Consider the following 16,248-nt stretch of genomic DNA (forward strand, 5'->3'; position numbering starts at 1 on the left):
CACTGACTGCTCTTCCAGAGGTCCTGAGTTCAATTCCCAGCAACCATATGGTGGCTCACAACCATTTATAATGTAATCTGATGCCCTCTTTTGGCCTGCAGATGTACATGCAGGCAGAGCACTGTATACATAATAATAAATAAATAAAACTTTTTTTAAAAAAATGTGGTTGGCCTAAAGAAGAAAAGATGAAGGATCAATATGCCATAGGGTCTGTCAGCCAGGCTCATGCATTCAGACTGCACCTATTGTGGCAGTAACACTGTGCACACATGTGTATACACACACACACACACACACACACACACACACACACTTGCAACAATCCCCTTTGTAAATGCTTCTGCTGGCATACTTCTGTATTTCCTGTGTGAAGCTAGTGTGGAAATCAAATCCCCCTCTTCCTCTTCCTGGAGAAATGTGCCTTGTGTTATTTTATCTTGCAGTCATTTTGCATATCTGCTGATTCCAACAGCTTTGAGCAAACTCCTCCCCTTCTGGCTGGCCTGCTGTATGTCTGGTCCTAGTTATAGAGGCTGCAGGTGGTGCTGTGAAAGGCAACAAGGCAGTGAGCGAAGCCCAAGCAGCTGGAAAGCAGTTGGACTTTTTCCTTTATTAGAGGCAGGGAGTGAGGGTGGGAGGGTTCTGTCCCTTCGGACAAAGCTTTCTTGAAGAAGTACTCTTCTTAGGAAACGGGGGGAGGGGGGGTAGGAGGAAAGGGTGCTGCTCCGGGACACACTAGAGAGAGAGAGAGGAGAGTCTTGGAGTTGAGGAAGCATTGCACAGGTGAAGAGGAAAAGAGGCGAGGTATGTGCAAGTCTGGCTTGATATGAGCTTTCTTGAAAACACCTAAATTCTTGTCTGCACGTTGAGGAGCGTGGAAGAGAAGGTGGAGGAAGTCACCTCTGGTGGTTTTGTGGGTTTTCAAGTATGACATACAGGATGCTGAGTTTTAACCCCTCTTTACCCTGAAGTGTTGCCACACTGCAGAGCTAAGCAAATCTCCCATTCTGTGAAGTGTGCGTCTGTGGACAGGACGCTGTTTGCCTGGAACCACGCATCAGGTCTTTCTCAGTCTGTGTGAGGTACTTGCTGCCGCCACACACATAAAATCCTCCATGGGAGAATGAAAGGCTGTGTAGCCTCACTGGGGCTTCTCCATAAACGTGTTTTAAACTACTGTCTAAGTGTTGTAAGGCTGGCGGCAACGTTGTATCTTACCAGTGGCTCTTGTATGCTTGTGTCCTGGAGTGTGTTGTAATTAGCTGCTGTGCCTCAGTCTATATGGAGAGTCTGCCCACTCTATACATCTGAAGCTTCATTATTTCACCTAAAATTATGACAGGAATTCAGTGTTTATTAGCCTAGATCTTAAGTCAATAACCTGAGGTATTTACTGAGACCCACAAACTTTTGGCAATGGAATGGCATGTCCTGGAAGTGAAAAATAGTGTTCCACTCACAGCCAGATGTAGGATCTTGAACGCACTGATTTTTGTTGGGCTTTGTGGGGGCGGGGATTGTTTTGTCTGTTTTGCTTTGAATTTCTCCAGAAAGCAACAAAGGAGACCCCTAGCATCAATGCAAAGGAAGAGCGCACATCTGGCTCCACCTGAAAGTCCGGTTCAGGGTTTCCCTGTGACCCTGGCACTACCAGAAGGGAAGTCTTGGCTTTGTTTATTATAACAAGAGCCACAAGACTCTCAGGCTAATAAACGTGTTCACGTAAAACTCCAGACAGTTTCTCTAGACTGGAGTCTTATCACTGGGGAGACCTCACGTTACCTCTAAGTTAGACAATCTATGAAGAGAAAGGAATAGTCTGTGTCTGTGCCTCGGACTTGTCTGGGTCAGTGTCGCTGAGTCGAAAGTGACCCACCTGAAGCATTTTCCCCAGAATGAATGACTGCCCTCCCTGGGAACAGTGCGGTCAGTTGCCTCCCCCTCCCCCATCCTCCACCCGCCATGGCCGCAGCGAGCTAGTTTCACTTAGAAGCAAGGCAAAAAGAGGGGAAAACCTCCCTTGTTTCTCCTCCTGACTGCAAACACTCAGAAATGACATCACACACCCCACAGAGCCCCGAGATGACTAAGGCAGAAACAGCCTGAGAAAACTCTGCTCTGCCCTAAGTTTTAGGGCACAGTTATGCAGATGAGCGTCTGGGCGCAGGTTCCCGCCTTCTTCCTCTGAGGAAGTTTCTTGGTAGATCACTGACACCTCATCCCGGCGAGGGGGTGAAAACTTGGCATCGGCCACCACCCCCTCCCCGGGCAGAGTACCAGAGAGAGAGAGAGCCTGGAAGCAAGGAGTCGGCAAGCAAACAATGAAGGAGCAAGGGGGCACCGTCAGTGGCGCCGGGAGCAGCCGAGGTGGAGGAGACTCGGCTATGGCCAGCCTGCAGCCGCTGCAGCCTAACTACCTGTCTGTGTGTTTGTTTGCAGAAGAATCATATCAGAAACTAGCAATGGAGACGCTGGAGGAACTAGACTGGTGCCTAGACCAGCTAGAAACCATCCAGACCTACCGCTCTGTCAGCGAGATGGCCTCAAACAAGGTAAGGACGCCCCTTTCTCTAACTATGACTGAAGCCTGTCTGTCAATCTGTCCCCGGGAACTTTGTCAAAGTACCTCACTTCGTTTGCTTGTGTCCCTGGTACCACAGTAAGCTGAAATTTCTTAGTCCGTGTTAATGGCCAGGCACAAATTTCCGAATTCGTGCAGTATCGAATATAAATGAGAGGCATCTGCGTGGCTTCCAGATCATTTTATAAATATAGGTGTCTTTTAAAAAAAAATAGTTTGTAGAAAACTGAAATCTTCATGAGTTCACCGGGCAGAAAGCAGGACTTCTAAACTTTAATCGGAGCAGCATACACGTGTTCGACGAGAACGTGGGTCCACCACTTTTTTTTTTTTAAAGTAAGAACACAGATGCCTTCAAGTCTGACAAATTCTTGCTGGGAAGAAGGGCATTTGGGGATTATATCACTTCATTTGTGATGCTGACACAGCCTAGGATTTTTTAAAAAAGAGGAAGAAAGAAAGAAACAATATATGTTGCCTTCTACCACAGAACGTTGCCTTTTGTTTTGTTTTTTCTAATTTTAAAGGTTAAATCGTTTAAAATTAAAACCTACCGATACTGAAAGAGAAGGACCTTGATTTTATTTACAATATCCAGAAAAACAAAACAAAGCTTGGTGTTGGGGAGCTTTAATTATCTGTCATTATCTCATTTGTTTAATTAACATCTGGACACAGAGTACTAATTTATTGACATTATATAGTGAGGGTTGTTGTTAGTCTTTTTCTGTTTGTTTACATGTTTTCATGCCGATTTTAACTGTGTGTATGTGTGTGTGTGTGTGTGTGTGTGTGTGTGTGTGTGTGTGCAGGTGTGTGTATGTGTGTTCGAAGCTATAAGTTATGTATATATCTTCACATGTGTCCTTGAAGAGAAAGCCTCGACACTGCACCTTACAGAGCACACCTTCAAGGTTCCCTACAACACTAGCTTGAGGTATTGCGCTATTGTCTTATATTTCTGAGGCTTGAAGAAACTTTGTACTCCACCTACCCTCCCAGCCAAAGGTGCATGCATTCCTGGTCGTATTCTCCCCCTTCTTTCCTGGGTAAAAAGCATCATTTTAGAACAGAACTTGCTGGTCTCTCTTCAAAGCATTATGACAGAGGAAGCAGGGCGCCCACCCATAGATGCTGGTGTGTGTGCGCACGTGTGTGTGCGCGTGTGTTGGGGTCCTTCTTATTTTGAAACTCTTTCATGGGCTCATTAGTAACAGACCAGACATGAACCCCTTCTGAAATTCTAGCTCAGAGTTCAACTCACTGGGGAGCAAAGAAATAGGGCACATTGGGGTTTTAACTGTATTTCAGGACTTCTCTTAAGCTCCCTGTTAAGCAGGGACTTTCCAGGTTGGTGTAAAACCCAGCTGCTTCCCCTTGCTAGGGGCTTCTCTGTGTAACTTCTCCAAATCACTCTGGAATTTACCCAAAATGCTTTGCCCAGCCTTTACCTGCTTCACAGCCTCAGCAGCTGCTCTGTTGTCTCTTACTCTGTGATATTGGAGGCAACCTGTAGATTTTCACAAGTTTTCACTCTCAGGGACATGAATCTCTGCAGTCACCAAGATAAAGCAGGAGACTAACCAGACAATGATAAAAAGGGCACCCCTAAAGAACCTGCGCATCACCATTAGTTTTCATGTCAAGCGTGTGTCTAGAGTGCTGGCCTTGTGTCCACTGTCTATCTTGCAAAGTTATTAAAATGTATCGGTAAATATGAAAAGAGGCATGCATTGAGAGCAGAGCTTCCCAGTGCCTGAGTCTGTCACTCCTCCCTGATGGTGTCCTGTGCAGGAAGCAATGAAAGCTGAGCGAACAGAACAGTAAAGGAATGCAATGCAGTTAGCGGAAGCAGACGCATGCTGTGTGTGTGTCACCTGTTCTCAAGGTCCGCAGTGGGAAAGTGACAGGGCAAAGCAGTTATCCAGTGGGCAAATAAGAGAATGCAGTTTTGAAAAGATCTCTCCACTTGGCTGCTTTCCTCACTCTTATTCGGATAATTTTCTTAGGTGACACTGGTCATAGTGGCAATATGGCCTGCATAATAACAACACACTGGGAATATGTTGTGACCACCAGGAAAGAGTTAATAGTATCTGAAAAGGCGAGAGTAAGTTGTGCACAATAAAATTTATACTCTACATTAAAATTTAAATGTTGAAATTACTTGAGGTTTCTGTGTAATTAAAAATGTCATCTTTGCTATCACTAAGTAGCCAAATTTGGTCGTGTTTTTCTTACTCTCCCTTAAACAAATGAGCCATAGCAAAACTGAATTGCAGAGCTGGAAGGGAGGGTAACCCACTTTGCAGAGGGTAGGACAATACGAAGAGCCTTGGACTTGGAGAGTTCTGGTTTTGTCAGTCTCACTTCCTAGTCATTTTATACGAACTGACACACTTTACCGCCCAGAGATTCAGTACAAAACTGGGTCTCACTTTACCAGGAGTGGTGTACCCAAAGCATTTAGGAAAGTGCCTGGCCTGTTGTCCAAATCCATTGTGTGCTCACTTACTAACACCTACCACACTGTTATAAAACCAAGTCTATGTGCCTCCTTGGGTTTCAGAGCTGATCCAACGGCCTTTTGTTTACAAAGTCTGAACTTACTTCAGAGTGCAGATAGCTGAGCCACTGTGCTGAGATGGGAGAGTGACTTGGTGACATAGGTTCTAGTCTGCCTGTGTGGAAAAGGTGAGGAGTCGTCAGTGTCTGATAGAGGAAACGCAAGCAGCCTTTCGGGTTCCTTACATCAGGGCAGGGCACTGCTTTCGCCTTCATTTATAATTTTCCTTGACCCACCTGTGGCCCAAAGAAAAGCAGTGATTCAAAGGTGGGACTGACTTTTCCCCGTGCTCCTGCAAGCAGGTGGACGGGAACTACTCCCGTGCCTCGCAAAACCAGTTTTTCTCTTTGCCTCAGTTTTCCTGATCCCTAAATACTAGCAATAGGCCAAGTGGACTTGCAAATTTTTAGAGAGACCAGCAGCCAGATAAGTTAGTGTTAGGGAACATAGTCCCAAAATTGAAAAATAATAAAATGGAAATGGCAGGATGATGGGCCAGGTGAGCAGGGGCTCAAGGGGCACTGCCGTGATTTCTGATGCTGGGAAGAATGCCTGGGCCCCTCAGTGAGCAGTCCAAGGTAGGTCAGTCTTGTCAGAGCCGTCCCCTCTCAGATTTGCTCATCAGCTGTTGAGTTTCACGTTTTGTCACTTCCTCACCTGGAGGAATTGTCTTACACTTCGGCAAAATGCGTTAGAGCATGAATTCATCTGCTGAAAAACAGCCTGGTGTTTTGAAAACAGGATGCCTGGGCTCTGCCCAGAAAAGAGGAACGGAAAGAGAAACAGTATAGAAAGGAAGAAAGCAAGCAGCCCCACAGGGATCCCCTTTCCCAAGTGCGGCATAAACCGTGACCTCTCTTTCCGACCTTCACTATGGCTCAGTTCCTGGCCGCGTGTCACCAAAGCCAACCCACGTCATCAGAGGGGGATAGGAGGAATGGCACAGCTGCTGTGAGGGTGACTAGAATTTCCTGTCGCCTTCCTGACAGACGCAGTCAGAAAAGTACACGGTTGCAACAACAACAGTGGCTGAGGAAGGACAGAGGACAGGTTCAGAACAATCCTAGAGAGGCAGAGCAGGACTGGAGAGGAGTGGGAGGTGTTCCTTCCCTCTTTGGATTGAGGAGATTCGTAGTGTCTCATCTAGGATTTTCAGGTGAAAAACACCAAAAGGCTCAGTATCTGCCATGGTGAGCGTAGGAAGACAAACATATTGTATTCCACTGCAGCCACATTCAAGTTAGTAGCCAGGGCCCCAGATGCTCTACAAATGCCCTCCTGGGAACTTTCCTTTCTCTGGCAACTTTGCCCAGGACAGATTTGGACCCAGATGATGAAAATGGGCATTCTGAAATTGGGAAGTACAGTCACGGATACCAATGATCCCTTTAGACTGAAGAATCAGGATAAAGTACTTTAGTAAATGCTTGCTAAGGAGTCTCACCAGCTGGGAATTCTGGATAAATGGCACTTTCCTGAGGCATCCTAAAATCACATACAGATACCATCACCGGAGAAGTGAGTCCTCCTAGCTACACAGGTTTGTTTTTCCAGCCTGTACCTACTAATTTGGGCCCTTGGGAGCGAGGGAATAAAGTCACTCGATTCTACCAGACTGGAGCCACCAAGAAACCAGAATGTATGACATTGAAAAGTGATTATGACCAAAGCAAGTCAATTGCTCTAATGTCAAGGGAGCCATAGGCAATAACTATGGGAAATGCTGGGCCTAACAGAATTGAAAGGAAATAGATCTCATTGGCCAACAGATTCATCTAGAAGCTTTATCAGGAGAAAGGATTCCTGATCGATGATAAAGGTGAGAGAGGGCCTTCCCTTAACACAGAGGGGCCTTTTCCTGGTCCTGAGGCTTGCAGGGAGGCTCCAGTTGTTTTCTTCCCGCTGTGTAGAAGGGCTTCATCAGACCAAAGGAATACATGCCCTCCCCTCCAGACCTCACCGTGCCTCTGGCCAGACTCCTCTTTCTCTACCCAAATGCCTCTGACCCCTCCTCTGAGGACCTCGGTGTGGAGGTGCTTCCCTGGAGGTGCACAAGATGAGGCCCCAGGCACAGCCATGGGGAGAGAGTATGTGGGAGGGAGCATGTGCAGACTGTGGCACGGGGGCTCACACAAGCTTGCCTATGAGGTCCCAGTGGTCAAACAAGTGGAGGCCAAGGGTTAGTCCAGAGCTGAATGAGTCTAAGCCATTGTTGACCTTCTGGACTGAGATGGACTATTTGTTAGGAGTTTAGAAGATAGCTGAATTTATATTTGTAAGCATTTGCGCTTGTAGTAGGTGCTCTGACAAATGTTAGAGATGATCTTACTTTACAGGGTGGAATCAAATGAAGATCAGTTCTGACAGGCAGGAGGGGAGGCATGCGTGTTTTGACCCAGTTTCTTTCCTTTAGTGCTCAGACCAAAGTGAAAGAACCGGAATATAAGCCATAAGCTTAAGTTCTAGCTCTGTCTTTTCTGGGAATATTTTCCCAGAGCAATTAAATCATTTTTTAAAAATCTTTTCATTTCCTTATTATGACACAAACAAAGTAGTTGGAATAGATTATTTCTGTGGTTTACTTCAGGGCTTGAATTTATGTTGGTAGACAGCCAGAGCACTCACACAGGGGTAGACAGCCTCATGCAGATTCTTGGCTATAAATGTTACCCATATACAGATTCTTTGGAATAGACATGATCTATAGAAAGATAAAGTGGGATTTAGTAGAAAAACTTGATTATTGATTATCATAAATGCATAAAAACACCACGTGCCTGGAAATGCAACTCACTGGTAGAGTGCTTACTATGATGCACAGGGCTCTAAAATCCAACCCTAATCTCTGTCTCTCTCATACACACACACACACACACACACACACACACACACACACACACACACACACTAATTCCCACTACAATGGCAGTGTGCTTACCTAACACATTAAACTTTCTTCTTTTTTTAAAGATTTATTTATTTATTATGTACTCAGTATACTCTGCCTGCATGTACACCTGAACTCCAGAAGAGGGCACCATATCTCATTATAGATGGTTGTGAGCCATCATGTGGTGGCTGGGAATTGAACTCATGACCTCTAGAAGAGCAGTCCGTGCTCTTAACCACTAAGCCATCTCTCCAGCCTGTGAGCCATCTCTCCAGCCCGAGGCTTTAAATTTGATGGGGCTGGGAGAGTGTCTAAGATCAGGATCTGGATCCCAGTGAGACAAATAAATGAAAGGGAGGTTTAGAGGTACTTAGTGGTTCTTCAGTGTGAGTTTTGTAGTGTTTGATGGGAGGACTTATCCTTCTAACACTGATCTCTATTGGTTATGTCTGGTTCAAATTTCTAACGTGCAATATCCTTGTTCTGGGCCTGTAGCTATTAATTCCAGACTCAACGTGGCCTGGAAAGCAGTCCTTCTAACATGGGTAAGAGTGAAAGCTGTCACAGCTCTAAAAAATGGTGCGCGAGCACCCATGCAAATGGACCTAGTCCTGTCAAATACATCCTTTGTTTCTTGTGGATTAGCGTGCAAACTTGCAGCTCTTCTTGTTTTCTCTAACTTAGCCTAAGATAAGACAGTAAAATGGTATTTGAAAGCTGTGGTCCATTTCCAAATTCCTCCCCCACCGCCCTCCGGCCTAACCACCTTCTTCTCCCTCTTTCCTGCAAATAAAAGAGATGGGGGAGGTGGTCCTGTTTTAGATGTTATTGTCCTTCAAATGAAGGCAGAGTTTCATTTTGTAGGGTGTCCTTTCCAGTGCCTGTGGCTTGCTTAACTGCAGAACAGAGAATTCATACCACTATACCAGAGCCAGTTTGGCCGAGGAACTCCCAGTTTCATAAGGGGCTTCCTTAGTTCATTGTCTTCAGAGATGAAAGGCAAAGTTTAGCTGATCAGTCTTTATTTATTGTTGCTTAAATTACTCTTTGTATAACAGAAGAGAGTTGTATTCTTGAGTGTGATTCAGTATTTGAAATTCTAGTCATGAAAACGTAGCAAATGAGAGAGTGGCTGATGGCTAGCACTTTGTAATAAATATGATTAATAGTGTTTTTGCTTAATCTAACTGTTTCTACATCTGTGTATATATAGGAAGCAGTTCCTTTATTGAATTCTGACCTAGTTCACCCAATCTTTTAGTTAACTCACTTGCAAGTTTCACGAGGGAGAAAATCTCTCAAAAGGAATTAAACGAAGGAATTTCACCTCTGCGTGCCTCTGGCCACCTGATAGGAGAACACTACAGCCGAGGAGTCAACTGTAAACCTCAAACAACAGTTTTGAAGTCCAGCATTGCAGCACACTGATGGACTTAGCATTCGGTTTCCAATTTTTGTACTTCCCTGCCTTTGCATGTCTAATCTTTGAGAACACACCCCAGACTCGCAGCCCCACCAAGCTCCTTGCCGCTGTTATCTATGGAAGCAAAGGCAGGGGTGAGGCAGGTCTTACGCAATCCTTCCAAGACATTGAACTTCTAGGTGAAATGAGTTCAGCAGGCGAGGATCGTTTACTGTTATGAAAACCGAAATATCCCACGAGAAGACGCCAGGGCACACCCGTGCTGATCTGTGGGCTCGCTCTCCTGCGGCACCATGCCAATTGTCAGAGTACAGACTCCCTATAGCTCCTTTTGGGGACTTACCAGCCCCCTTTTTGTCTTGCTCTCTGGCACCTGATGCTACCCTTACATGGTGCCAAACTATTTAGTCTCTAGGAGATTTTGCTGTAAACGTCCTTTGTTTGGTTTACTTTAAAGTAGCCAAATGCTCCCACAAAGGAAAGACTCCTAATTCGCTCAGAAGTGAAGAAGACAGCAAATCTTCTGTTCTTGTGTGCCCATTTTGGAGTGCACCCGCTAATCTTCTCTTCTTTACGGAGCACAGTTTAAAGCTGGAAGCCATGCACGCCTGCTCAGCAACCACCCTACATTCCCTTCCGAAAGTAATTGCAAAGTTAGCATGGCTGCTGTTGAAGTCTCAAGCCCTCCCACCTTGAAGCGCAGCAAGTTTGTTTAAGGCAGAACCCACCTTCAGGGCAGAGTCACTGCAATCTTCTAACTTCTTAAGTTAAATCATAGCGAGTTTCAAGTTTGCTATTAAGAACCTTATAAGACTGCATTGCCCTTTCATTGCTCTGCATCAGAGTATAACTCTGAAGTATTATAACGAGACGATTAAACTGATATTTTTTAAATAGAATTAGATCAGGAAGTATTGGCATCTAATACCTTAGCAAGAAAATGGGTCACTAAATAAGAATATCTTTCCAATTGAATTAGATTGGCTGTGCTACAGAGAGGCCCAAGTGAAATGTCTTGGTCACTATAGATGGAGAAATCTGATAAATAACTAAAACCTCGGCACATTTTTATCTCCAATTACGGTTTCACACAGTTGTTCTAGGTATGATCCTGAAACTCTCAGTCCAGAGAGGGACTTTAAAACTCCTTTTTATGTGTTTACCTGACAGGAATGATACCATGGTCACTGTGGTGTTTCAGGACAAGGAGACTTACTTATTGCTCTCAGATGTGCAGGCCCTTGCAATTCCCCCAAGTGTGGGAAACCTGATGTGTAATTTGTGATTGAGCCGGGGGGTGGGGTGGGGACTGCATTTCCATGTGTCTGTTACTTTTAGGAAGTAAAATTTTAATTTAATGCTATTTATTTGAAGTTGCTTTACAGATGAAACATTATATAAAATAAGGCCTATTTTCTTATCAATACAAAGTGAAGGTTACATGTCTAATATAACCCAAAAGAAACCTTTGAAAATACAAGTTGTGATCCCACTGAAAAGCAATTTTATTGTGGTATGACTTCTCCAGAGTCAGAGGATTATGGTACTAAGAAAGAGGTGTCATTTTAAATCCAGTTGTAATCCCCCTTATTTCTCTCTTTCCTCTGTTGGAGAGTTTACATACTGGTGAACTAGTCACCATGGTGGGATCCTTCAGCTGCTTGGCAGAGTGGCTAGCCCAGCACATTGAGGTCAAGGTGGCAGTCTCAGGTTGCGCTCTTTCTACCCCTGCAATGGGTATAGTTTCGCTCTTACACTTGACTATGGGGATCTAGGAATCTTCTGATAGTTCTCTTGTGAAGTAAGTGTAAGTGAGTAACGAGCCCCTATTCTGGATACCCAACTCCTAGCCTGAAACTTACTTAACTGGCCTGACAGTCCAGCAGAGAGCCCTCTACCCTGCTAGCCCTAAACCCCTCCCCTGCCCGTTGTGATGACAGCTGTTTGCTCCATCCTGACTCAGATGATTGAGATACAGCTCTGTTGACTGATGCACTGGATATATTTTTCTTGGCCAAGCAAGACCATCATTGGTGCTCTTGACAGGATGAGCTACCACTGAATTTCTCCCTGCTGGGTTTTAACACTCAGGATCTGGTTGCACAAAGCTTATTTGCATCTTTCTTAGCAATACATGGGAGTGTCCTTGGGACTGTTCCAACAAGGTTTAACTGTCGGTATCATTTAACTTCAGAGAATTTTTTTATTGAACTTATTAAAGATACTTAAGTGCTAATATTTTATATGATTAAATACTTCCTATATGACCAAAAATCTGGATAAAGGTGTTGTCTAGTGGCATACTATACTACTAACAGAGGAAAAATTTCAGACTGAAAAAGGTCATATGCATATGTTGGTTTTCAAGGAAAGCTCCAGGGGGATGTTTGGGGCCAGTGTACCTTTACATATCTGAGCGTGTTCACTAGTGAGTGTGCACGTGGAAGCTGGAGGTCATTATCAAATGTCTTTCTTTATTGCTTTATATATATATATATATATATATATATATATATATATATATTGAACATATACTATATATGAATGAAACAGGGTCTTTCATTGAACCAAAATGGCAAGCTATTTTGGCTCAGATGGCTAGTCAATACATCCCAGGACCCATCTTAAACCTTTCTCCTCAACCCATGCTAGAGTTACAGACATACAGTGCAGGGAATCCAAAGTCAAGTCCCCACTGAAGTGTCTCCCCAGCCCAACCAAAGCTCTTCACACAGAGAAGGCCTTAGCAAGACACGAAAACAGGACATCTGAGCCAAAGAATAAGAACCCCTGGGCAGGGGATAGATTGTTTTTAATATGGTAAATATGTTTGATTAAAATCAGTAAAACATGAGTTCCTCACATGTAGACATTTGTTAGGAAGAATTCAGGAACAGGCCTCTACTCTTTTCTTCACTGTTTCTCATATCTAATCTCATGACTCAGAAGTATGATGCCCAGAAAACTCAGAATCTGCCACGGGGAACATAGGCTACAAGGCAGCCCAAGCCCTCCTCTTCCCTGGAGGCTTATATACTGTCAGAAGTGGAGGGTCACAGCATAGCAGTAAAGGCAGGGAGATGCTGAATGGCAAGGTGCAAAGGACGTTTTGTGTGATACAGACGGAAAACTTGGTGTTGGCTGTTTGGAAGCAGGCTGGCCAGTTTGAAACTATTTGGTTTATTATTCTCTCAAAACGTCTCCATCCAATGGACTTGAATCGAACCCTTCAGAGCCTCATGATGGCTGATGTTGCAGAGATACTCATCTCTGGAGTGGCGGTGGGGAGTGAGACTTATGAGCACGTGTTGTGTGTGTCAATCAACAGCTCTCTCTATCTGCTGCACAGCACCTGAAGGTTTTGCTGTTATTGGGCCATAATTGTCATCCTGAAATTTTGCGGATGTCAGTAGCCCTTTCTCACCCCAGCAGTGTATTCGACTAATTCATGTGTTGCCAAGTTAACTTCAACTTTGCAAATCTAAGCAAACGCATGCACAGTGCAGATATCCTTATGTCAGGCAGCCTGTGGTTGTTCTTAGCTTAGGTCAATAAATGAAGAATTCCAGTCTCCTAATTAGAAGGAATTGGCTAAACTAAAGAAGCATCAATTGACAGTGTTACTATGCTGACTTCTCCAAACAGGTTTTTTTTAATCGCATAACCTCAGTATAAGCCCATTTCAAATTATGGTTTTCATAATAAAAAACGAAGTAAATGCTTCATTTATCTTTCTGGCACTTCTGGTTACACTGCTTAGCCTGGCGGATGTTCTAAATGTCAAACAGCAAGCCTATACCTGTATGAGTAAATCACGTATCACGCAACTTGCATGACATGACACTGCATCACATACATTGTGGGAACCTTGCAGTTAGTTATGCAAGCTACTGCCAACACAAAAAGAGCTTACATGCTGAAGATCCACCAAAAACTTCCACTCAGCCATGAGCCCAAAGTAAAGAAGGGCCTGAGTTCAGATTTAAAATTCAAAAATAAAACCTAGCTTCAAGCACAAATCCCATGGCACAGAATGCCTGCTAGGTTACAAGTGTATGCCACACACAAATCCCCCCACCCCAACACTTTCAAGGTGGAAATCATTGGTCTCTGAGGGGCTCAAGGACTTGCACAGTGTAGTTTATTTCCAGACACAAGAGAACACTCAGGCGTCTCTGCATCACGTGTTGTAGGGCTTAGGGCTTCCTTTGTGTTATTGAAGTCTGCTGGAAGGACAAGTCTGCAGTGAACACACCCTCTTCTCTGTGAAGGAACTAGGTGTCCATCTGTGAAGGCCCCTCTATCCCAACAGACCTACAAATTGTAGGGATACATTGTGGTGAAAGTGGGCATCCGTCTGCTCTCAAGTATGATAGCTATCATAGGAAAGCAATATGCAGAATATAGCTGTCTCTACTAATAGGATAAAAAAAATCCCTTGAGACACTTATTTTCATCCTTTAGAGTTCAGGAATATGTTGACATCTTCTATCTGTGGCAGATTTTTTTCTCAATTTGGATGTGTTTAGTCCAACATTAGGCATACCAAAACACTAAAAGAGGCAAGTTGCATGCTTCCAGGAGAGAAATGGATGAGCCTGTGTAGCTCAGGGTTTCAGTTTACTTGACTGGCCCTATAGGTGACCTTGAAACTTGACAGACTATTGGGCTGTTCCGGCCCTGAGAATTGTTAATCCAGAAGGAGTGATTCTTAAAGTAGCTTTGCAGCCTCCCACTTTCTCCAGGATCAGGAAGTATGGGAAAGACACCAGGTAAAAACAATACAGCTAATGTTAAATGCATGACAGGCTCCATGGTGCCCCTTAGGAAAGTAGAGTGGCAATCTCAAACCCAGGCTATGGCAGAATTGCATAGCCCCAGAAATAGTACACATTTTATGAGAGTGGGATTTACAATAACTCAAGCAATGTTGGAGTCTGAAAGTAGGAATCAGTTCTTAAAAGGCACTGGACTTCTGGGTGTGGCAGCACACACTGGCCCTGGATTTGTAAGATGGAGACAAGAACTTTCTAGGCAACACTGCACAACCCTATCTTAAAACAAACAAACAAACAAAACAAACAAGGCCTGGGGATGTAGCCCAGAGGTCAAATGTTTGCCTTGACCAATATATATGGTCTACGAAAATGAGAATGGCTGGGCATGGTGGTGCACGCCTTTAATCCCAGCACTTGGGAGGCAGAGGCAGGTGGATCTGCTGTGAGTTCAAGGTCAGCCTGTTCTACAAAGTGAGTCTAGGACAGCCAAGGCAACACAGAGAAACCCTGTCTTGAAGAAAAAAGAAAGAAAGAAAGAAGCAAAGAAGGAAGGAAAGAAAGAAAGAAAGAAAGAAAGAAAGAAAGAAAGAAAGAAAGAAAGAAAGAAAGAAAGAAAATGAGAATGTTTGGGGATGTTGTGTGTAGTTTCCTCCAAAAGAACTGGAAGTCATCAACCACAGATTTTGCTTTCCACTGGAAAGGACTCTAGACTTGATGATCCATGCATCTTGTTCAATATTTCTACTTTTTAAATGTTATAAGTGGTAGGGCTTCTAGCTGAGAAATGTTTTAAAGAAAAGGTCTTAGTCGCCAGATTTCAAATCATATTAAATATTATGAGTTTCAGAGCATAAAAGAGTCATAACTCAATACCGAGCCTTGATTCCTTCTTTCTTTTCCTCAGTTGCTACAGTGATTTTGGTCATTTGTTGATTAAGGATGTCAGCTGTATTTCATTGTTAGGCCAGCACGTAAAATCTGCCAAAATACCTTTGCAGGCTAAAGGCAAAAGACAGTACATAAAAGTGACACTGTAGAGTTCCAAGAACAGTTAATGGTCTTTTATTTCACACACACACAAAAATGAAGTGCCAGTCGTTAAAACTAATTAAAATTATCTGAAAGTATACATAGGCTTTCACCTTCTTGTGAGATTCTTGGAAATGTAATACCTGAAATGTGCATGTACTCAAAAAAATTTTATCTGAGTTTCTAACTTAAAAGAGTATCTTGAATTTTTTATCCACCGAATCTAGCAATTCTTTATATGCGGAATATATAATACAATAAACATTATACACAATTTAGGAATGTTATGTTGTATAAAATATTGTGACTGTCTTCGTTCTTAGAAACATTTGCAGGTTTTTTGGGGGTGTTGTTTTGTTTTGTTTTTTGTCTATTAATCATGTCACTACAGCAATTTAGGAGGGAGTGTGGGTCATGAGAAGTTTCTATGAAGGTTCTCATGGGAATTTCTGCAGGATTAAAAAGGGTCACTTTTCAGCATTCAAACAGCGTGTGTCATATTTTCTCTTGAAAAGACTTCAGAAATTGTAAAAAGAAAATAAATAGGAGGAATGGGAAGATACAAGTGATGGGGTAACTACTGAGTTGTAATCTGAATAAATTAATAAAATAAAAGAAAAAGAAAATAAATAAATAGTGAGGAGACTAAGTGGGGAGAGACACCTAAAGATTAGATAGGAGAGCTGCACAAGGCCATGGGTCAGCTTGTGAAACCACTGTATACTGCAACCCCTCCCCTCCTCTCTCTCCAGTTCTCTGTATGAAAGCACTGTTTTGTCCCTATGTGACTTTTCATATGTCTCTTGAGCAAATACTCATCTTCTGGCAAGTAAATAGATTGGCTTTGTTCATCAGAGATGCCAGCATTTTGTTGCAAAATTCTAATGATAAGATTCATGCTTGCGTTTCCTCCGGTACCAACCTATTTTGTATCACTCCATCACTGGGGAGCTAGGAAGAGAAATTACTCCATCCTGA

The 16,248-nt window shown here is 43.5% G+C and overlaps 1 protein-coding gene across 5 annotated transcripts in view; it reads left to right on the forward strand.

Annotated features, from left to right (window-relative positions):
- Window positions 1–16,248, forward strand: part of PDE4B (phosphodiesterase 4B) — a 540,265-nt gene that overhangs the window by 501,254 nt on the left and 22,763 nt on the right. For 3 of the 5 annotated variants that reach the window (XM_084786194.1, XM_084786195.1, XM_084786196.1), the window contains one exon: window positions 2,443–2,555. In XM_084786194.1, coding sequence (XP_084642320.1) covers window positions 2,443–2,555 — 113 coding nt within the window. Of the gene's footprint in view, window positions 1–788; window positions 808–1,910; window positions 1,930–2,442; window positions 2,556–16,248 lie in introns of those variants that run through there. The other 2 variants (XM_084786198.1, XM_084786197.1) reach the window with 2 other exon arrangements.

Source organism: Acomys minous (genome assembly GCF_964271855.1).
Source record: "Acomys minous genome assembly, chromosome: 6".
Lineage (NCBI taxonomy): Eukaryota > Metazoa > Chordata > Mammalia > Rodentia > Muridae > Acomys > Acomys minous.